Here is a 22,769-nt window from a genome sequence, read left to right as displayed (position 1 = left end):
TACCTTTTTGGTGACAGGTATTATTGCATACTTTCATTTTTAATAACAAACTACAGTAACACTTTTTATGACATTGCTTATCCAGATTTTTTTATTATATACTATACTAAGGCTTTTTTAGCACATGACACATTGCTGAGCTTTGGTCCGTGTTGCAGTACTAACTGAGATTAACTTGAATTAAAGACTTGAAAGATAACAGAACAAACAATTATGATTTTAGCTATAAATTATTTTTATATATTTCAAATGGCATTTTGTTTTTCCATTCTCCTTTCTTCACTGAGACACCTGGCCTGTGATTCACATATATCCTCTCTGTGGATCCAACATCCAGCTATTGTTTTACTGCTTCAAACAAACCAGAAAGTGACTCATTTGCACTGAAACATAACAACAGATTTATTAACATTTCCCACCTGTGGGTGCACACACACATGCAGTGGCTCAGTTCGTCCCAATTTTCTCTTTCAGTGCTTTGTTAAACGAAGACTACAGAGATTCAAGTAGAGCAAGCCCAATTTAGCTTAGACATAGAAAAAACAGCTAGTGTTTGACACAAACACTTCACAAAAGGAGAACATCATCAGTGTGACCTAGAAGCAGGTACAAGTATAGTAATGCAATCCCAGTGAGTTTTAACAAGGCTGATTTGGCAAAACATAGCGTACAGGAAAAAGGGAAAAGTACCATAGCAGATTTTAAATTATCGGACGAGTTCATTGATATAGGATTTGAGTAAACAGAGTGAACTGCTGCTGATTTAGTCCAACAGTTCACACCATCATCACAGACAGATCCCTGGAGGTTTCATCCATAGTGATGTATAAACCTTGGATCAGCGGTCACACCCACTCCTTGGGGTTTCGTAATGCCTCCAGCATCTCGGCCTCCAGGGTACCTTTGGCAGGCTCATGCATGTACTCCCACCTGAGGAAGAAGGGGGAGTTTGTTACTAAGCAACACAGAGAGTTTTTTGCTGTCATACAGGAGCAAGGCGAGCGGTGTTTTAATTTATCTTACCTGGCAGTGAGGGGGAGAGACATGAGAATGCTCTCGATTCTAGAGCCAGGCGTGGCCAGGCCAAACTTCACTCCTCTGTCATACACCAGGTTAAACTCCACATATCTGCAACAGAAAGATAGAAAAAACCTAATGTAGACACCTAGGGTAATGTGATTTATCATCATGAGGTATCATCTGTTGTGCCTAATCCAATCAGAAACAACATCCAGACCAAGATTTCTTGAAACACTATTAAAAGGTACTCCAGCACAGTTAACATTAACATCCTCTATAATCATTTCTGTGCTACAGAGCAGCCCTGTTAGAAACGTCTCACTGCAGAGAACAAACCGTTTAATGCTGTAACCAAATCCACATTAATCTGCACTATCAGCTGCATATTTCTAAACACCATAAACATAACTTCAGCGTCTCTTTCCTCTCCTACGTTCCACTTTACCCAACCTTTGTCTGAGTTTCTGACCCACCATCATACCTTTACTTTTCAGAAATTCCCTTTTCAGTTTTTTATTTAGCTGTGGTCTCTTTTGAAATGTCTCAATACTCCCCCTGCTGGTGCAGAGAGCTACAAACTACTATTTTTGGATAAAAAGGCTGTTCATGGAGACCTTTTTTACATCAACATGTTTAGGGTATCTTCTTATTTTAACTTTTATAAAACAAGAAGAAAATAAATATTGACTGCGATGGGTTACCTATCATTAGCATGTTTAATGTTTATTGTGTTAATAGTTGATCTGGCTGAATTTTTAAGCGCAAATGGTATAAACAAAGAATTGAAATGCTAAAGGTTTACGTTTGTTGCTGTATCACTAGTTTTAGAAGCCTTCATTCATTGAACCACAATGTCCTACGATGTAAAACAACTCATCTTAACCCTCTCCTATGTGAATTGTGCACATTACTCAATAAAAGCCACAAGTCCTAATGAGCGTCTTTTACTCACCTTCCTCGTCGTACTTGCTGCCAGTCCTTCTCTTCATCAGTAAAGGAGTCGTTGAGGTGTTTGGATACGATGGGCAGGTAGCAGGGCACCACGGTGCGAGCACAGCTTTTAACGAAGCTGAATGCCTCCTCCTGACTCGGGGAGTCCAGATCATCGAAGAAGATTCCTCCTATGCCTCGAGTCTCTCCTCTGTGTCTGATGTAGAAGTATCTGTCACACCTAGAAAAACACAGCCAAATATATAAATAAAAAGCCAGCCTTTTAAAGCCAGGAATAGACTTTAAAATATTCAGTAGAACTGGGCTATGCTGCATATATATTATTTAAAGGCAAGAGGACGAAGAGAATAAAAAAGTAAGTTGGGTTAAAGTACATCTATAGTGCTTGTATATAATGGAATTTCAATGGAAATTAAGTGTGCTCCCATTTCTGACATTAAGCTTAGCATAGACTGAATGCAGGCTGAAACACTGCATGTGTCTGGTCCTTTGGTGGAAAAATGCATTACAGATGCTGCTTTAGATTTTTTAAGTAATGTTCCTTATTTTTATTGTCTTATATCTTGCTTGCAGGGTGATGTGGTGGTTAACCTTTACAATGTGTTCTGCTTCAGCTTAACTATCTTTACTTTTTTAACCAGCTTTTTTTAGCTGCTGAATCAGCTTGACATCCTGTTCTCAAAATGCATATTGTTGACTTTTCTGTCTGCTTCTCTCTGAAATTGCTTGCATTTAAAAATAAATGATATGTCTCTGGGAAATGCAGTTAAAATGAAGGCTCCATAGTAGCTTTGACAGCTTGACAGTGTAACACCGTGGGGATGGAACAAGCACAGGGTGAATTAAATAAAAAACGTCCTTATTAAAAGCCACATCAGATAAACCACACCCGTACCATTCATACCGCCAATGGTCACTGACTTGTGTCAGGGCTCAACGGTTTTTCTGTAACTGAAGATTTTTGTCAAAGACTTCCTCTTATCATCGTTTTACAGTGAGGATACACCCATTGTAATACACACACACACACACACACACACACACACACACACACAAATTCACAGAAATCAGGCCTACGTGCTGAAGTGCACACACACACACAGGAATAATCTAGAATCAAACTCTACCATTTCTTAAAGTCGGGGTAATACTGCGAGTGGTGTTTGTCACAAGCCTCCTTCAGGGTGTTGTGGAAGTGAAAAGCATCTTCTTTACTAATATAAACTGGAGTCAGGTCTGTGCCTCCACCAAACCACCACTGCTTAGAGCCTGAACCCACACACACAAAACACAAAGCCAAGGGAGAAAGAAACAAGTGTTATCATTCATTCACTGATGCACTCAACAGTGTCACTGACACCAAGACACAACTGCTGACATCATAAATGACGCTCACCGTCTTCCTCCTCGATCTCAAAGTATCTGTAGTTGAAGTGCACTGTGGGGATGTGCGGGTTCTTGGGGTGAATAACAGAGCTCACACCCATGGCACAAAACGGCAGCTTACCTATGAGAAAACAAAGGCTCCAGTTAAGAGCTATATTGAGATTTAAACCTGCCAATAAATATCATAGGAACAGAACGTACCATCTTTCCCTTTGAGCACTTTTCCTCTGCTCCTCATCTGCTTGGCAGCCTCTTCCGTAAGGTGTCCAAACACCACGGACACATTGACCCCCGCCTTCTCAAACACCTTTCCATCCTGCATCACACAGCTGATTCCTCCACCACCTGAAACACACACACATACACAAATGGTGAAATACCAACTTCAATAGGCCTTCATAGTAAGGAATAAATAGCAGGCAAGACCCCCTCACCTTCATTCCTCTGCCACCGGTCCACCTTGAACTTCCCACCGTCCACCTCCTGCAGAGCTTTGCAGAAGTCGGCCTGCGTCTCCATGATCAACATCTCCATCCGCGTCCTCATCTCCCCTTTCCTCTCTTGCAGCTCACCAATGTCGGTCACCGGAGGAGACATGAACCCCCTGCACCTCTCCAAGATATCCCCCTCCGGCTGCTTCTCCTCAGCAATTGGGGATACTTTCGTTGCCATTTCGGCACGCTGGAAGTGGTTAGCGTTGGCTAAAAATCCTGCTACTGCCGCTGCTGCTGTGACGGCTGCGGCTCCAGTGAGCGCCAGGGCTCCCCTCCTGGTTCTCCCGGCCCCGGCTCTGCCTGCGGTCCCTTGGGACATGAACCGTACGCTGGAGCCCCTGGAAAACCATCTTGTACCCGGAAGGAGAGTCGTTAGCGGGCTGTGAGTGCAGGAAAACGGCGACTCTCCTGAACTAGCAAGCCCTTTCGAATATGAACTCAAACATCGTCTTGCAGTGGTCCTGGCCGTTTTGTTAACAGAGCAAAAGACAATGGTAGCCATTTGTAGGAAAAACAACCGCTCTAGGGCTATTTGTAGTTATTGTATAGTTACTTAAACATTATCAGAAGTTGTGCCTACGTGCTGTCATGTGTGTTATCAGTCAAGGGGGCGTGTAGTTCCTCGGTAGTAACAGATGCAATGTGGGAAATGTCGTTCTTTGAAGTTCACTCCACGTAATGACAGTCTACAAAAAACTTCATGGCCCGAAATGCAGTGCGCCACACACCAAATGTTGCGTTCAAATAATTGTAATATGTTTCGTATTTTGTGCTTTGTACGAAATTGGTACTTTTTATGCTTGGTTTATGTTTTGTTCATACAACAATACTATCCTAGATGCCAAAATTAACAACCATGTACAGGTATTTGCATTATATATATGTATTATAGTTTCCTTCTATAATAAAATTAACAAAATAAGAGTAATCGGATGACTGACTGTGCCTGTGTCATGTAGAACAAATGATGTGGCACACTGACCAGAGCCAACATACGGCTCTGACACTGACCAATGACGCAATGGCCGTTTGTGCTAACAAGATTTACAGAACATTATTTATTAAATGACATTTTTCTTGTAATTTATAGGGTAATGCTTTCTTTGGCAATAGTCTCTGTTTACAGCAGCCTTCTTCGTATTGACTAAAATTAATATAATTAATATACTAATTAATTAATTAATTAATTAAATAAGCCTTAAAATGAACTTCATAAGGTGATTTAGCAGTAATAAAGTAGTGATGCATCAACATACCAACTTGCAATGAAAATCAGAAGCTGTCTTTTATTTTTCAGTAATGAATCATCTTGTATAATCAGTAGGCCTACTTTTAGAACCTTAATATCTTTCGTATTTCTACTCAGTATTCAATTGTATTAGTACTTTAAGCGGTAAAACATTTAAGTACTTGTTCCATCACTGTTTAAATATCATAAAGCAAGCCATGATTTTCGCATTGTTTTATTTCTTAATCTCCTATGATAGGCTACTATAACAGGCAACTCGTTTGTTAAAGAAATAAATAAACAGAGAAGGTGGTATTGGAATTTTGTATACTAGCCTAACATTTCTCCGAGGGATTTCTGGAACAATGTGTGTGTTTTCTCTCGTGTGCATGGAGATGTTATTACTTAAGTGAATTGTGTGTCCAGTGTGCGCATGCGCAAGTGGTAAAGCGTGTTGTAGGTCTCTATGACGACGGGTCTAATAAACCTTTTAGGGCTGCAGAGGGACTGGAAGCAGATTATGTGCACAGGTGTTGTTCCACAGACTGCCAGACACTATGTGGGCCAGTTAGATGGAGGGATAGTTACAGAACAACCCGGCCGGATGGTGGTTACATCGCTCTTAACTCAACAGGAATACTAAGCAAGGACCCGCCGGTGCTGGTGAGTTTACTAACAATTGTCCCAATTATTTGCTATGCTTTTAATTCCCGGTAGACAAGCAACCTCACAAATCAGCCCCCTAATTCGGTCTCCTGTTTATTTGCAGCTCGTAAAACTACACAGATAAACAGGATTATAGTCTGTACATGTTGAACTCTGTGTTATAGCCAGTGGAATTGGTTCTGAGACACAACAGAGGCATAGCTACTGTAAACCTACATGTCAACAGAGAGGGCATATCTGTGACAAAGAACAACAACAAGAATATTAGTTCACTAGTGCTCTGGTAGAACTGGTTTCTTTCCAGTAGGTGACGACCAACCCTCAACAGAATTAAATTGTATACCCACAAGAAGGATTCAGATCTTTATTAATACACAGAAGCAATACTACAGTTAAAGTCCTTAAATTAACACAAAAGTGTTAGCACCAACATATTATTAAAGCAGCAAAAGTAAAAGTATTCATTGTTCAGAATGGTTCTTTACATGAATGCTTAAGTTATACTGGATAATATTTTTTGATATACTAATGTTTGCATTGCTTTATTGTAGCTTCATTCAACATTTGAGCGACATTCTGCTATTCCTAGCTCATGAGTATGACCACGGGATAAATAAGGTCTCATCTTTAATATTAGGTCGTAGTTTGTTGAATATGTTATATTTCTTATCTTTATTAACTAAAGTAATTAGTAAGTTAATGTATCACAACTGTAGTGATTTATAGAAGTACAGTATTCCCGTCTGAGATGCAATGGAGATAGAGTAAGGTGTCATTTAGCAGGGAATTCACACACACAAAATTGAATTACATTATTTAAGTACAGCCTTTGAGTAAATGTTCTTAGTAACATTCCAGCTTTTAATTTTTTTTTAATTTACCTTGTATATCCACATTACATAAAAGGATGTGTGGGAAGAAGGGGCAACACAACGATCCAAAAATTCCTCTGTAAGGTCTGTGTGGTGTCGTTTTGATTATCCAAATAGATGGAGTATAATCTGTTTTCCTCACGACCTTAGATGATGTTTAGTATTGCTTATCTGTGAACATTCTCAGTGATGAGAGTCATGAGATGTCTAGCATCTGACCTTTAACCTCTGTTGGCTATCACTTACCTTGATGTCATGCGGTGGTATTGACCGAATGTTGGCAAGAATCATTTGGGGTTATCTGGTCAGATGTTAAGATATCTTTCTCAGGCCCTTCTGCTAATGTGGCAACCATCTTGTGTGAACATTATTTCTGATCTTCTTCCAGTCAAGATTATGAGTGGGGTGGTTTGCACAAAGTCTCAGGAGGAATACGAGGACGACTTTGAGAAGGATCTGGACTGGCTGATCAGCGAGGAATCCCGGAGTGAGGGCCAGGTAATTGATTTAAATAACGTCTTTGGAAAGGCTGATAATTTCTCTTCTATATACTATTTGTTAATACTGCTTGTTTTTTAAATCATGGGAAACTAGGTCTGTGCTGCTCTACTTACTGCAGACTAGGTGCAGCATCTGTAGTGTTGAGTTACCCAGCCAGGCACATATCAGTGTATACATGTGAAACCCATGCTGTTGACATGCAGTGACATACTTTCACTGTGCACCACTGCTGGATGCAATATTGATGAACACACTAATGCATGTCTGTTATCACACCACCTAATACTTGCTAACTATTGATGTTGATTATTCATTTACCTTCAAACCTAATTAATTAATGCAGTTTTTCTGTTGTTCTGCACCCCAGGGTCCTGACTTTAAAGACATAGAAGCAGAAATTGACAAAGAACTGGAGGAGGATGAGAAACAGAAAAGAAAGAAAAGAAAGCCGAGAAGCCTTAGAGGAGAAGAGAGGCAAAAAATCAGAGGAGTTGAAAGAAGAGGATGAGAGGTGGCCCTCTCCTATGGAGCCATTAGAGTATGATTCAGACAGAGATAGCCCAAACAAGTCCTCAACCATAGTCCCACCTCCTCCAGAGATGGAGGAACAGACTGAAGAGGAGAAGAAGTACATCCTGGAGAAGATCCAGCAGGCTAATCGAGAGCTGCAGGACCAGGAGGCTCCGAGTATGACAAGGCGCAGGCGACTGCATTTTAAAGAGACGCTGGTGGACCTGGTGGTGTCTCCACAGCAGTTTGAGATAGAAAACACTGGGGTTACAGAAGGGGAGCCATGCACCAAGGATTCAGAGGTAGAGATCGAAGTGTCAGGGAAGCTTTCTGAGCTTAAACTTTCCCCTCGACAGGAGAGAGAATCTAGCAGAGCTGCGGAGAGTAGTGAGGGAGGGTTAAAGGAAGGAAGAGTCCTTGTTGAAAAGGATGGTAAGTTTGACCTAGTCAGCCTGAAAGAGGTGGAGAGTCTAGGATTGCTTCCTCCTATAGCAAACAACAACAACAGTGACTTCTCCTTCTCACGTCACACGGAGCAGACTGTGGGCTCCAGTAAGAGCTCCAGGTCCTCTGTCTCTCCTCGCGCCGTCTCTCACCCTTTCCATCAAGGCATAAATTACCTCCCCGCACCCCGACCTCCAGCCCAGCCCAGGAGCAGGCCCAGCTCAGCCAGCCACAGCCAGAGAGGCACCCAGAGAAGAAACAGCAAGCGGCGGGTGCAGTCGGCCACCGGGACACCCTGCCAGGCCACCTACAGCCTCTCACCGCAGCAGAAAGAGCTGCTGCAGAGGATCCAGGAGAGGAAGGACAGGCTGGCCAGAGAGGTAACAAAGAATACTTGAATGACAAAAAATAGTATATACTGTATTTAACCAGTAAGAGTACCACAGTTAGCATCAAAACAACCAATTATCATTTCCACTTGGAGCCTTAATTACTTAAAATACAGATCTAATCATTCTTGCTCTTCGTGTCAGGAAGAGCAGAGGAAACAGGAGGAAGAGGAGCTGAAGAAGCAGGAGAACGAGTTGGCATTTAAGGCCTGGCTGATGAAGAAGAGAGAGCAGTTTCAGGAGGAGAAGAGGATCCACAGAGCCCAGGAGATGGAGAGGAACAGTGCTAAGGTACAACAACAGGAGGCCACACAGCATGGATGTACAGCAGTGAAAGCAGATGTAGATACAGCAGATTATGCTTTATATTCCTTTTCTTTTATCAGACTCTAATAAAGTTTTCAATATCATCTTACCAATATTTATTAATTCTTTGGTATTCAAAGAGTTTTTCTCAAGTCTTTATCCTACTCTAAAGACATGAAATCATCTGCATTTTGTACAGCAAACTTGTTTAGGCTCAAGGTATAGCAGATACATTTTCAAGAAAAATTCCATAGCGCAAAAGGCCAAACATACTTTTACAATAAGTAGTAACAGTGATCTATCTTTAACGCACATAGAAATGAGCGCTTAGTTGGTTAGCATTGAGAGCCTATAAGATAAACAAATCAGCAATACTGTACTAAATGTCAAGTGCTACTGCTTACTAGATGTATGTCTGGCAGCAAGAGTCCAGCGACCCAGAGGAAACATTCAAGCGGTGGCTTCAGAGGAAGCAAGAGCAGCAGCAAAGAGAGAGACATCTGCTGGAGCTGAAGAGGCTGGAGGAGGACAGTGGTTACCTTCTGCGCAGCCGAGAGGAATGTGAACGTGCCTTCAAACTGTGAGTTCACCTTTTTATTTACATTCCCCACAACTACTCACAATATTTCGAAATGTCTCTCTATTTGAATCCTCATATATACAGTGTACAGTATATTAGCATAGGCCTATCTGACAATTTACCTATAGCATGCAAAGTAAGTTATTAGTTATAATTAGTAAGTTTGTTTTACATTATCTGTGAAATGTCTTTTTACACGTAGAAAAATGCCATGTTTATCTCAATTCAATTGTGTTTCTCTCCACATGTTTTCCTCATGCGTAAATTGGCATCTGATCATCTCCATCCTCTTCCCGTCCTCCTCAGGTGGCTGAAGCGTAAACGGGCGGAGAAGCGAGCGGAGCAGCAGGCGGCTAGAGAGCGATCCCGCAGGTTGGTGCTGGAAGAGCGACGCGCACGACGCATGAGGGACCTGCTCTGCACGGTCAATGAAACAAAGCCATTCAGATTCACTGAACAGCTGGACCACCGCTTCTGAACCAAACGGCACCTGAATTAAAACAAACACCACCTCAAACTCCGGACTGAGCAACACTACAGTAAACCATGTATTGTCCAGTTGTTGCAAGGATCTTGTTTTATCTATTTATACTTCTTGGTTGTGTTAAAGCACATTCTGAGAAGAAACAGTTTACCGACGTGACCTCCTCTTAGTGTGATAACATTTAAAGACTGAATGATTTTATACTGTATTTACCTTGTGTTGTGGCTGATGCACTTTACTTTTACATAGACATACAAAGATACCTTTGAGTTTACAACCGGTGACTTTAACAGAGACAACTGTAAAGGAATTAAATATATATCTATAAAAGGGAAATATGCCTGGTAGTTTGAGAGACAGATACACAAATAATGTATCACTTGCTTCATTTAAAATGCATTCTTGTTTCCTGCAAAGGAACAAATGATGAGATGAACAAATAAAACAATATACACAGTTAAATATAGATATGGAATTTTATAATTTTAATTTATAGACATGGACACATACATTTTTGTGTGCTACAGCATTTCAGAATTAAATATCAGTGAAACAAAAGTGGCCAACCTCATAACACGACAGGTTTAAGTTTCTGGTTAGCAGTTTGTATCTATGTAAAAAAAAAAAAGAAGAAGACGAAGCTTTTTGTACGTTTCTCTCCATTGGATTTACAGTGCACGACTCGACCTCTCATCTGTATCCTCAACACAATTATAAAGACAAAAAAAAAAAATAGATACATATTTATTCCTTGAAACAGGAATGATTGACATCTTTTATGAAAAAAGTTCCTCATATTAAATGCCAACAGTTACGTCAGCAGCTGGCTATTATTAAAAAAACACATAAATAATAGTAAAATATGTCAGTGAACATGTAAAACAGTATATTCTGCTCTGTGTGCCCAGAGAGTAAGGGGGATCACGCAAACAACAAAGGAAAAGAAGACATTTACAGTTTCAGACTTGGCACACAGAGGAGGACAGAGTGCATGATCATTAAATATTCAGCATATAAGAACATATCTCTTTCTTAAACTCTTTGTATGAGCACTATTATAAAATCAGGTACCCAAATTAGAAAAACAGTCCGTTTCTACATTGAAAATAGTTAATACTGGCACTATAAAAAATATTGAAGAACATTATGTTGTTAGTTATTAATAGTAATTGCAACGGTACCCTTTGTGAGTTATTTTAAAATAGAGACCACGAAAGTACGACATTCTTTGTAAATATCTGCATAGTGTTGATGAATAAAACCCATTAGATATGTTGTCCAAAACAAGGACAAGCACAACTCAGAGCAACAACAAAAAAAAGGACTGCCGTTCTTCGGTTTGGCTTCTTCACAGTTCAGTGAGATTACAGATATAATCAATCTTAGATGAAACAGTCTACTTACCAGGTACAACAAAACAAAACAGAAATAGTTGAATTTCAGAAGCTGTCGCTGGAGGGAAAGACAAAAGGTAAACTCAAGTACTTGTGGGTAGAGAAACAAAACAAAACAAAACACAAAAAAAACGACAATATTATTAACCTTGCACTTCAAACAGTACAAAAATAGAAAAGTTCTGATCCAAAGGCTGTTTCAATAAATAGTTAAAATATTTAGAAGGATTTGGTAGAAGGGGAAGAGGTGGAGCTTCTAAAGTTCATCTTTAGGGTTGATGTTGAGGCCTTGATCCCACACAGACTGTGTGTCCAATGCCTGGATCACCTCATCCGCCTGAAGTCTCTCCTAGCACAAAAAAAAAAAAGTTAATTCAGGCTAGAGTAAAAATTACACACCAAATAAATCATCTGAAGGGATTTCTTATACGAATAAGAACTAAAGGTTGTTGCTAGCCCATTGCTTTGGGTGAAATGGGAGATCCATTATTTCCTGTGTTTGGCTGACTTGCCTCCAAAACCTAATAGTACCTAAGTAGATCTATGGCCTTTCACTTATGGGAAAAATTTATGCCAGCCCCTCTTTTGGATTTTTCTTAAGACCAGCTTTTGTCATTTAAAGCTGTGCTGTTTTGTAGATCGACAAACAAACAGCTCTCTTAGGCAGTATTTATGTGCAGTGGGGTTGGGAGCTAAGCACTTACACATCTTAGTGTAAACATGGTCACATTTGCTAATAGCACTAAACTTGAAACCATCTTAGAATAAACATATTAACAGAGTAATTCTACTTCATGGTTGCAAGTGTTCTTTAACAGAAACATTAATTTACCAGTTCTCTGAAGAGCGGGTCCAGGGTGAACCACAGAGCGACGGCACACCTCTGCCCGCTTGTGACGGCCTTCACACCGTGTGGATTCTCCCCTCCTGATGAGAAACCCACCATCCGGCCGCACTTGGGCTTCACTGATGCCTGGAGAAATTGAGATTTAGGTTTAGTGACATTAGCATGTTCGCTGACTTCCTGTGCCGCAAAATCATTTTAAAGTAACTCTCACATCCAAGAAGACAGTTTCTTACCGTGACTGTTTTGGCATCCATTTCTGTGAATATAAACTCCCCTCCTTCGAAATCTCCATTTAGATATAACAGTGCACTGAAAAAAAAATAAGGAAAGTAAAGATCAGCACAAACTCAACTAATTGAAAGAGGCCATTGCAAAAAAGTGGGTTAATTATTTAAAGCAGTGTTAACAATGGCATCCTCTCACCTGTAGTCTCTGTATGTATACGCTGGAGGCTCCTTCCAGCACTCATTGGCCTCGGGGTCCAGCAGACAGTTGTCAGCATGGATGGGATGGCTGAGGTCATTCCTGTGATCCTGCTGACCTGTGAAGGACAAGCAATACACAAAACGCATAAATACAAATCAAACATCCTCTGTAGTTTTCAAGGTATAAAGCATGGCAAGACTTTTTATTAGATTGACTATTGGAGGGCGTTCTTTATTACAGTCTAGGCTGTGATTAAAGTACAAGAATTGAAGATTATTGTTACACGTATAACTTAAAGACTACTTTTTAAAAGACGGCACTTGTGAGGTCGGGTTCCTGACCTGTGATGGCTGTCCGGCACACTAGGTGTGTGTAGGAGAAGTGTAGGGTGGAGTTGAGCAGAAAGTAAGACTCGATAATCTGCCTTGCCCGCTCGCTGATATCATAGAACATGCGAGCACTCCTCATCGGCACCCTGCCCTCATAGCCGTACTGCAGGGAAAATAATAACAAAATGGAGCATGTACAGGTAAACCACAAATTAAGAAAGATGACACATTCTATTGAACACCACAGATGATGAAGCAAATGGTGCAATATTGCTGAGCCCATGGATTGAATTTGGACTCTTTTTAGCTCAGACAATATGCAGTTTTTTGTAACCCTGACAACAATCTAGTCTGATGATTAATGCAGTCATTCCTTTCTGTTTAGTGGTGAGTGTACCTGCAGGGTTTTTAGCACAGTGGCTCCTTCAAACTTCTCATTGGGAGTGTGTGGAGACATCCTCCCTCTGTAGCCGTCTCCTGCCTTGGTGACAGCCTGGAAGCAAGATTAAGATTCATAAGATTCATCGTAAAATTAGGATTTAAAATCTTAATGAATGGGATGTCCTTACATGTGCCAGGTCTCTGAGGTCCGAGCACTCCACCTCAGATATGACATGATCCAGCAGCACCCGCTGCGTCCCGTTCAAAGCCGCAGAGTTCTGCACCAGCTGCACCTTGTCGAACAGCAAGGGGCCACCTACACAGATCACAGAGCAGTATTTAAAAAATGCAACATGTTATCTTAGCAATGATGTTCAGAGATAATTTAACTGAGAGCTTCTTCTTCAAGGTTTAACTCCTGTTCTGCTTTATCTCTGGTTATAGTGAGGAGTTACCTTCTTTGAGTTGCTGTGGAGCAAGAGCAGAGATGTTCTTCTTCTCTGAGATGGGAACATACTCCATCCAACCGTCTGTACCAGAGGGAATCCTGGAAAAATAGAAAAAAATGATAATTGTTTTGCCATTAGGGGTCATAAGTATTATTTTATTTTTAAAATGTATTTATGTGGGCAATTTTGACACCAGCAAACACCAACATGTTATGTTTTGGTTTGAATTGATAATATAACAAATTCAAGCAGATACAAAACACCCTTATCGTTAATTTAGGGGGTTTCCTGATAAATGTCAGTCCAATATTCCTTCCCCTTTAGCTCTGTATCTGTCTCTTTCGACTCCTGAGGGAATATCTGGCTCTAAAGTTACTAAATGCTCCATTATGTTCACAGCTATTTGTTTACTGTGTCAGTCTGCTGTTTAGTCCAGAGTGTGTAGCATACAAATGTTTTTTTAAGAGCTGAAAAATAGTTATGAATGAACACAAACAGTAAAGTTGCAGTCCCCCCAGCTAAACAATGAGCTTAAACAAGTTATATAAATATAAATCCCTACAGAGTTCAGAGAAACAGTTTTTCTTAAAAGACTAAGGCTACACCTACAAGTTTGACAGATTCAGATATCTCTTTACCTGTTAGAGTCCTCTCTTCGACCTGTGCTGCTCCAATAATTCTGTAGGAAAAATAATGGAAATGTGTTAAATACACATTTTTACTTTCTAAATCTCTGGTGCCAGGGAGTCATATGCCAGTGGGATATGTTTCAAAGTGGCCAGCAGGTGTCGCTGTAGGCTGAGAGGATAGTGGTGGATGGTGGCCGCCAAACACCTGTTACCCTGCTTTGAGTCAGCCAGCAGTGGAGGCACATTAATGCCTTTACACACTCAGCAGGAGATCTGCTCAGCATCAGACACATGTGGACTGGCTTAGGGATATACGCCTGTTAAATTACACAATCTCCTTTTATTTCTGGGCAAACCTGGGAATTAAAGAGCACTGGTTTGCCAATAAATACTGGCAGCCTGCTTTGAGTGTGTGGTTACACATGGAAGATGAACAACATTTGGGATATGGTTGTATTCTGTTAACTCACCCCTTCTGTAAACTCTACACCCATGGTTTCGCTGCCAATCAGAAGGAGCTCCAGTTCCTGTTTGTGCCTCCTCAGGTACCATGCCGCATTCTAAGAACAACAACACACCAAACGTTAATGGCTAACAGTTTCCTGGGTCATTAAGGTAAATGTAAGCACATGCTTTAAGTCCGGGACAGATGTTTAGGAGGGAAATAACGGCAGAAAACATAGAAAAATAGACAATAGAATGAATTATTTTGCCAAATGAACCTATTGTATGACTTATAAAGGAATGTTTAAGCCATCAATAACATATTTAAATCACTGCACTCTTTCATTCCCCATAGGTACAGTAGAGTAAAACTATTATGGTTAAAAACGTATATCTTGGGTGTTGTTTCAAAGCTCATTGCCATAACTTTTCCAAACTCTTAAAGTGACAGTGTACTCCTTTCCTCCCACTCTCACCCTAAATGAAGGGAAGCAGGATGAGTTTCTGTTTCCCTCGGCTCTCCTCGCCTCAGTGCCAGGACTAATGGGGTATGATGGCCTCTCTGTTTCTATGTCCTCTCAGAGGGACAGTTTTACTACTGTTTCCTGCCTTGAGTGAAAACCTAAATAAAAAACCAAATGCTGTTTCTCCAGCTAAGATAATACAGTGCGAGTGGGTTCTGCAGTGATTTTGCATCTACAGGATGTTACAGGATTTTATTACCTTAATATCGATTTTACTATATTAAAATACTAAAAATGCGATGATGTACTGATATTCATTCACACAAGATAAGTCAAAAAGAAATAGGAAGTAATTCCTGCCTGTGGCCATTAGATTATCCTACTCCTCCCCAGGAGTTTCAGGCAATAGAGTCAAAATGTCACATGACTTCTTATTTTATATAATATTTGATTTATGGTATCTTTGTTGGACATTTTATTGCAACATTTTACTCCTTATGTTTATATAATACTTTAATTTTTCTATTTTATTAAAATGGAACAACTGTCAGCTGTTGAGTTGAGTATTATGAAACTCGAGCCCCCGATAGTGTTGTTCTTTTTGTGGTTTGAAAGAAATAGAAAAGAGAAGCTCTTTTTTTTTTTTTCCATCACCCTTAATATTAACATCCCCTAAATTGTTCCAGAGACTTCTGTGGGCACTGTGACATGACTTTCCTGCTCCTCGACGTTCCTGAAAGGCAGGATTCTTTGGCAGGGAGGCAGGTCGGCCTGGCACTGAGATCTAGGGGCTCTTTAAATGAGTTCCCCGAGGCCGGAGGGAGAGAGAGAGGACGCAGGGCTACCGACTGATCTGTGAACTGACGGGACTGAAAATATTTTAATGCTAGAAAAATGTATGCTATGAGTAGAAAAACAGAAAAACTGCAACAAGTAGGCCTCTCTTTATCACACACACACACACACACACACACACACACACACACACACACACACACACACACACACACACACACACACACACACACACACACACACACACACACACACACACACACACACACACACACACACACACACACACACACACACACACACACACACACACACACACACACACACACACACACACACACACACACAGTCCTTCTGGGAGTCTTGCTCAACATAATCAGTACCAGGCTTTGTAGGAAAAAGACAGTTTCTGTAATTGAGACTTCGACCAAGCACTGCTTGACTTTTCAAAGCAGCTGATCAGAGTTTGAGAAAGAACACATTCCCAATGCTTAAGTGGCTGATGGGTAGCCAGACTTAACTAATTACATTTTCTTGAGCAGGCAGACGTTCAGCCTTTAATCATTCAGAGTGGTATAAACACCAGGGGGGCAAGGACATCATAAAGAGCAAGCCCAGAGGAAGAAATATGTTGTCGTTAACACATTGATGTAGCAAAATCTGCCTAAAACTTCCAGCTGGACGAAGGACCTATACAAGTGTAAAGCAAACTTTAAGAGGCGATAGCTGCCAAGCGCGAGTAGCAAACCTATCCAAGAAATACAGAAAACAGCCTGGTTCCTCCAGTCCCCTAGTTTTCCCTCAAATACACACTTTTCCTCTCCCGTCTCTGACCTACATTACCTCAGCTGAAAATGTATACTGTTGAACTAATTGAAGACATTAATGATGATAATTGATGAGTCATCCCAATAACTATACCTAAATCCACAAGGAGAACAAGCTGTTTTTTCTTTGAGACATATTGCTCATTTTCAGCTTCATTCCTGTAGTTTGAGTTTTTACTAGGACATGTTTACAACAAGTACACACAACTGTATTGGTTGTCTTAGTTCACAGTCTGAGGGTTAGATACCAAAAAACAAGCACTCAAAAAGTACATTTACTATAATGTCTTTCTACCAGGAATTTTAGGGGGCATAATTCCCATGCCAAGTTATTGTCATTTTTTACAGAGAATAATCAATCCTGACATTAGAAATTGTCATGGTTTGTTCATGGCTCTCTAAGCTGTCAGCCGTCACCATTAACCCCCTCCACACCCAATGAGAACAGCAGATCCTGACCTCTCTTGGCTTGCCATCGTGTCCCAGCTCCTCTCTGTAGTAATCCATGTTGTCCGTCATGGACTCCTCTCCCTCGTGGAATAGCAGGTAGGTCAGAGCGCACTGCAGCGCCTCCTCCAGCCTGTCCACTGCACAGAGAGACAGAAAGCAGTTAAAGTGGTGTATCCTTTGATGTTGACATAGAAACATAAATCAAGTTAACCTTTTATAACCATTAGCATCATGGACTGGTTGCTGCTGACCAGTGTGTGTGTGTGTGTGTGTGTGTGTGTGTGTGTGTGTGTGTGTGTGTGTGTATATCAAGACTGACATTCCAAAACTGTTAATATAAAGGAGTAAAAGTGAGACAAACATACAGCAGGACGGTCCTGTACCCTACAACACGTATACAATCACACTTTAATTAATAATCATTAGACCACAGATCCACAATCACATCTGTAACCCCACACACACACACCTTGTGCCTTACGACAGCTGATAAGTGCACACACAAACACATTTTTTACTAGCTTGTAAAGATGAGGGTTAACCAAAGACTTCCTGTCTTGGCAGAGGCTGAGGCAGCAAATCTGCCGTTGTCAGCTCAGCTGTGTGTTCCCTGGTCAATAAGAGTCTGGAGATATGAGCTCAGTCAAACAGAAAAACGTCATTGAGAATTTATTTAAGAATCTGAGACAGCCAAAGCACAATGCTGCTGAGTGATGCCAAACGTCCACTGCTGTGTGATGTGAAGCCACTGAGGAGAGTAAATCACAGCAGGACACAGGTCAGCCCTTCAATCACTCAGATTCCTGACATGTGGCAAGGAGTTACTGCCATAGATTTATAATTTGGAAAAAGAAGAAGTAAAAGGCCTGCTGAATTGAAATCTGCCCAGTGTTATCCGATATAAAACATAGACTTAAAAGCACAGACAGCCAGAAACACACACGTATGCATGTCCACACACAGAGGCTGTAAAAAAAAAAAAAAATCAAAGCTTGCTCTGAGTGTGTTTGCAGAGACCCAATGATTCACTTTGCTTTATGAGAGCCACATGCTTACGGGTCATTAAATATAATCTAGTGATCTCACAACCACTCGGCACAATGACTTTCCCAACTCGCTTTGTTGTAGTGCCAACGCCCTCATTTAAAAGAGTTTTTCGTGACTACAAATAGAAGAGAATAGAACAGAAGAAAGACTTGAGCCTATCCTTTTATTCACACACACACACCCACACCCACCCACCCACCCACCCACACACCCACACAAACAACACCTGAGAGCCCCGACATGAGACATAGATATACCCATTTTAAAGACAATGTCAAGGGGTGCGGACAACTTTTGACCGGCTGTTTGCAGCTCCAGTTTCACCATGAGTTCTTGGATGTGTGTGTTCAGGATCAGTTTCGTTCCCTGTGCTTCATAGCTTTTTGAAAACACTTCAATCAGAAAAGTCGTTAAAATGAAATCTGTAAAAGGTCTGAAAAAGTATCACATTTATTGAACTTACCGTGGAAGTAGGCAAACTGCAGGTAGTCGTAGTGCAAAGGCAGGTAGTTCTCCATGGGTGAGAGGCGGCCAGGTCGGGTGGCGAGGTCTCGAACACACTCGTGTTCACAGTGCAGCACCTGAGTGAAGTGATCTGCAACCAATCAACAAAATGATTAATGATAAAAATCAGAATCTGAAATGCATTTTGTTGTGTGTTGGTTAAGGGGTGGAACAATGTTACTATCACCTATACTTGATGTGAGGTTATGAGTTTATACAAAACATCCGCCTGTTAGTTAACGCTTATTTACAAAACCTGCACATTTTTTCATTTAACGTATAACGCTTCTTTCTTTCTAAATGTTTCAAAGCTCAAACTGAGGTGAAATCTCAGCATTCATATTCTCAGCTCAATCTCAGTTTTCCATAGTGCAGAGGAACATGTCCAAAATACATCTAATCAAAGTACTTCTTACCAAAATGGCATTTAAACATTTTTGCAAGAGGTCTTTACAATCCGTTCATAACATCACTTTTTGTCCTCCAGGAATAGATAGAAAACATGATGTTTTTTTCATCTTTACTGTCATAATGATTTGATCAGTCACCGTTATTTCAAACCTGTATTTTTTAAATCAACCCAGAACAGTGGCCAGCAGCTTCCATCACAGAGTTTATATATTCAGTATGAACAATACCACTGAACCTCTCTCTGGTCTGTTGTAAACGTAATGCTTCAATGCAATACGGTGACTATTACAAATGGAGCTGAATGTAATGAATTGCTTGTCAGCATTACAGTCAGTCTGATGGAAGCTAATGGCAGCAGATCTCCAGCTCTTCAGGAACCTGTTTGGCACTAAGGCGCATGCTTAAAACAACATTGAATAGCTGATGGTGTATTTGTTTGTTGTATACTATACTGCAGAGATTACTATTGGACATGAGAACATAGTGTATCCTTATGGTTGCCTAAACTGAAAATAAACTTGTTGAGATAGTATTTGGTGCCTCTGCTTTGACGTGTTTACATGCTTTAATGTTCAAAAAGCTCTTTATTTTTCTATTACTTCCTGTGCAGCAGCACCTCTTTTCACCCTCTGTCTGAAACCAGAGGCCAGTCTGCTCCGATTGGTTAGCTGGCCGGCTCGGTTGTGATTGGTCAACAGCTTAGAGAAATCAAGCCCCTTATCCTATCATGTACAATGTGATGGAGCATTAGCCAATAGAATTTCAAGTGCTACATAGTGATGTCATTATGTTAGAGAAGTAAACAAAGCAGTCTAATGTAGGTGTTTCAGGCAGGGGGGGAGGGGTTGTGTGGAAGAGTAACTCCCTTTGGAAGGAGCTTTGGGAATTTAGCCTTTAAAGACCATTACATCTAACACACTACAGGAAAGGGAAAACCCCAAAAAGCACAACAGGGACTCTTTAAAGCACCTCAGCGGTGTCTTTTGTTCCCTTTCATCCAGTTTTGTTTTCAAATCAAATACAGCATTTCCAACATCACGTTGTTCCCTGGTGATGCGAAGTAGATCAAGTTGTTTACTTTATAACAGTAAAGTATTTTTATGTCTTCGTGTTTCCAGAGGGTTCGACAAACAACAGGATTCATCACCACCTCATGGACAACAGATTTTACAGTGTGTTACATATCATTTTCTTATGTCGAGAGGAGAGCCAGACAAAGAGATGATAGCATGTGTGTGTTTGTGTGTGTGCATGAATATACAGTGAGGTCATTCTTGAGCAGCTGCAATGCTACTTTACTCATGTTCAGACAGCATTGCTGAGTCTCAGAGGTGCTGAAATATGAAATGATTTAGGCCAGCATCGTGCAGCACTGTAAGGGGCTTCTTTTATTCTCTGAAAATCAAATCACAACATGAGGAAGCCATTGTAAGAAAAACTTTCTCTTTTATTAAACCCACAAAGCGGATTATATTACTCTCAAAAAATACATACAGGTCATCTTAACATAAATAAACATCATAATCACAGACCTTTCTACCGTGGTGCTATGGAAAATAATCCCTTGATGGTAAGTAAAACAAAGCATGGCCAAAACTAATTACCTATGGTTTCTGTGTTTATGCAACCAGGCCATACATTTTTGAGACAAAGCACACTTGTCAGAAATTAAGCTGTGGCTACTGCACAAAACTTGCCTTGATTTCGAGAAAGAAAGGCCTGACTCATGTCATCAAAAGCCAGACTGCCCAAAGTAGATGTGTATGTTTAAATGTGTAATCCCGTAATTATGATCCGATGCTTTGCTGTGGATACACACATCCCTCCACATCAAAAACGCCTGATTCTCTGCAGGAAGATAGTTAAGGCCGACATCACTCCTATTGGCTGCCCAACATGATGTAAACAAGATAAGATCTTAAAGCGGTACATTAAATGTTTCAGTGATTAGAGCTTGTTGTTTATGAAGCTCATTAAAACTGTATGATTAACACTCGATGATGAGATAACACGGAAGTTCCCCTCTGTAGCTGCCAGTTTGATGAAAGCCAGCGGCTACAGGGCTGAACGTTAAATGTCTCACAGTGCCCTCTCGTTTTTCTGCTCTCTGTTTAGGGTACAGAGATCAGCAGCAGAGAGAGGGAGAAACACTGAGCTGTGGAGACTGGGATCAGTGCAGTTTTCTTTTTATGTTTTTTCATATTTACTAACATTGGTTTTGAATCCTATCCTCGGACTGCATTCACATGATTTGCGATTTTGATGATTGGTGAAAACACCTTGTGCCCCTGCTAGGTTGCGTCGCTTGGCACAGCAATAATCTGATTGGTTGCTCAGCGAAAGGTCAGCGGAAATTGAGGTAAATGTTTAAATACTTTCAATTTTGAGCGCAGAACTCGGCAACAATTTCTAGCGCCGCACGTCGCCGAGGGTAGACTTACACCAAGCCGGATGTCAGCGCCCCCCTCCATAGAAACACAACAGCAAGGTCGGTTGGTAAAAAGCTCTAAAACCTGAACAGTCCCTAATAATCTATACTTTCGGATCTGCTTTTTATTTAGCGTAGAGAGGATGCTAAAAACATACAGTGCAAACTCAATGCACCCAAACGTAATATATTGATTTTAGCAGTAAATCAATGGGCTCTCTATTGTGCCGTGAGTCTTTCTGCATCATGGCTCAACACGTCTGAATAGCATAATAAGTCAAGTTTAATGACACCTGAGGGCCTGTAATGTGGCCTCTTTTAAAGTATTGTGATGATTACATGAAATTTATGAATAAAAATGTAAGACCAAAAATGTTCTGGATGCAGTTTGAGTAAATGCGTTTACCCAAATCCTCAGTGATGTGGTAAATGAAAAACCAACAACATTGAAGGAAGGAAGGTGAAGGAAGTCTGTGGACAAAATATTTAAACTGTTTGGAGGACCTGGTGTTCCTTAGCTGTGGACATTTTGTAACCCTTCTTATTTCAAAGTTATTCAAACCAAAGCATCAGCATATACATATCTCTATTTCAATATGTTGAACTGGTAAAGTGCCAGTAAAATCCAAGAGAATGATGAATATGAATATTGATTGTAACTAACAGTCTTTTTCCTAATAAAAGGGATAGCTAACTGTGTCACAATAAAGCCTCAACTGTCAATATTTCTAGGGAAAAATCCAGTTAAGAACACATACAGTTTATATAACAAAACACACATTCTCTTTTCATGGCTTTTATCTCCTCTGCCTTTTGCCTCCGTGCCAATCTCAATCCAGTGCCAAGCCACTGCCAGGGAGATTTGATCAGCGAGTGAGCATGAAGGGCCTTGTACAACAACAGCTGAGTTTGGGCTCAGAGCCACTCAGTACAATCCTCGTGTTGGGGGAGCAGTCACGATAAGTTGACAAAATGCTCCACAACCTAACTGTCCCATTCCTTTCATCCAGGACTGTAATAGACCTCTGGGTCTTTTCAGAAACACTAAAGACAGGATTTATGAAACCACTGTCAGAGGGCGGTGTGTCTAAAATCAAGACAAAGTGGTATTTA

At 40.7% G+C, this 22,769-nt stretch overlaps 3 protein-coding genes across 3 annotated transcripts in view; 1 reads left to right on the top strand and 2 right to left on the bottom strand.

Annotated features, from left to right (window-relative positions):
- Nucleotides 1–377: 377 nt before the first annotated feature.
- cpox (coproporphyrinogen oxidase) lies at nt 378–4,480 on the bottom strand. Its single transcript, XM_063891266.1, has 7 exons — nt 3,792–4,480; nt 3,559–3,702; nt 3,368–3,478; nt 3,099–3,240; nt 1,973–2,191; nt 1,024–1,128; nt 378–930 (listed from the first exon to the last, which is right to left on the bottom strand). Exons 1-7 carry the CDS (start codon nt 4,351–4,353, stop codon nt 846–848), a joined length of 1,368 nt encoding a protein of 455 aa, XP_063747336.1. The 5' UTR covers nt 4,354–4,480; the 3' UTR covers nt 378–845.
- A 1,101-nt stretch (nt 4,481–5,581) lies between these two features.
- ccdc181 (coiled-coil domain containing 181) lies at nt 5,582–10,201 on the top strand. Its single transcript, XM_063891946.1, is given in 7 exon segments — nt 5,582–5,742; nt 7,006–7,115; nt 7,486–7,548; nt 7,550–8,452; nt 8,606–8,752; nt 9,175–9,347; nt 9,654–10,201. Coding segments are annotated over 6 exon segments (1,560 nt in total). The 5' UTR covers nt 5,582–5,742; nt 7,006–7,013; the 3' UTR covers nt 9,826–10,201.
- Nucleotides 10,202–10,288: 87 nt separating this feature from the next.
- p3h2 (prolyl 3-hydroxylase 2) overlaps nt 10,289–22,769 on the bottom strand; it is a 59,239-nt gene continuing 46,758 nt past the window's right edge. The window contains exons 4-15 of the mRNA XM_063891541.1: nt 18,777–18,908; nt 17,276–17,403; nt 14,757–14,846; nt 14,296–14,336; nt 13,664–13,755; nt 13,397–13,524; nt 13,225–13,320; nt 12,840–12,990; nt 12,496–12,613; nt 12,306–12,381; nt 12,058–12,198; nt 10,289–11,574 (exon numbers count right to left, since the gene is read on the bottom strand). Of these exons, the coding sequence (XP_063747611.1) occupies nt 11,482–11,574; nt 12,058–12,198; nt 12,306–12,381; nt 12,496–12,613; nt 12,840–12,990; nt 13,225–13,320; nt 13,397–13,524; nt 13,664–13,755; nt 14,296–14,336; nt 14,757–14,846; nt 17,276–17,403; nt 18,777–18,908 (1,286 nt within the window). The 3' untranslated portion in view covers nt 10,289–11,481. The remainder of the gene's footprint in view (nt 11,575–12,057; nt 12,199–12,305; nt 12,382–12,495; nt 12,614–12,839; nt 12,991–13,224; nt 13,321–13,396; nt 13,525–13,663; nt 13,756–14,295; nt 14,337–14,756; nt 14,847–17,275; nt 17,404–18,776; nt 18,909–22,769) is intronic.

The sequence above is a fragment of the Eleginops maclovinus genome, chromosome 9 (assembly GCF_036324505.1).
Source record: "Eleginops maclovinus isolate JMC-PN-2008 ecotype Puerto Natales chromosome 9, JC_Emac_rtc_rv5, whole genome shotgun sequence".
In the NCBI taxonomy this organism is placed as follows: domain Eukaryota; kingdom Metazoa; phylum Chordata; class Actinopteri; order Perciformes; family Eleginopidae; genus Eleginops; species Eleginops maclovinus.
This window is presented reverse-complemented; position numbering and strand designations above follow the sequence as displayed.

Excerpts from the sequence above, each read along its gene's own strand:
- cpox (XM_063891266.1), bottom strand. The coding sequence starts at position 4,353 with ATGGCTACCATTGTCTTTTGCTCTGTTAACAAAACGGCCAGGACCACT. Across the intron at positions 3,241-3,367 it reads TGAGATCGAGGAGGAAGACG|GCTCTAAGCAGTGGTGGTTT; the intron begins GTGAGCGTCATT and ends GTGTGGGTTCAG. Across the intron at positions 2,192-3,098 it reads TACCCCGACTTTAAGAAATG|GTGTGACAGATACTTCTACA; the intron begins GTAGAGTTTGAT and ends GTGTTTTTCTAG.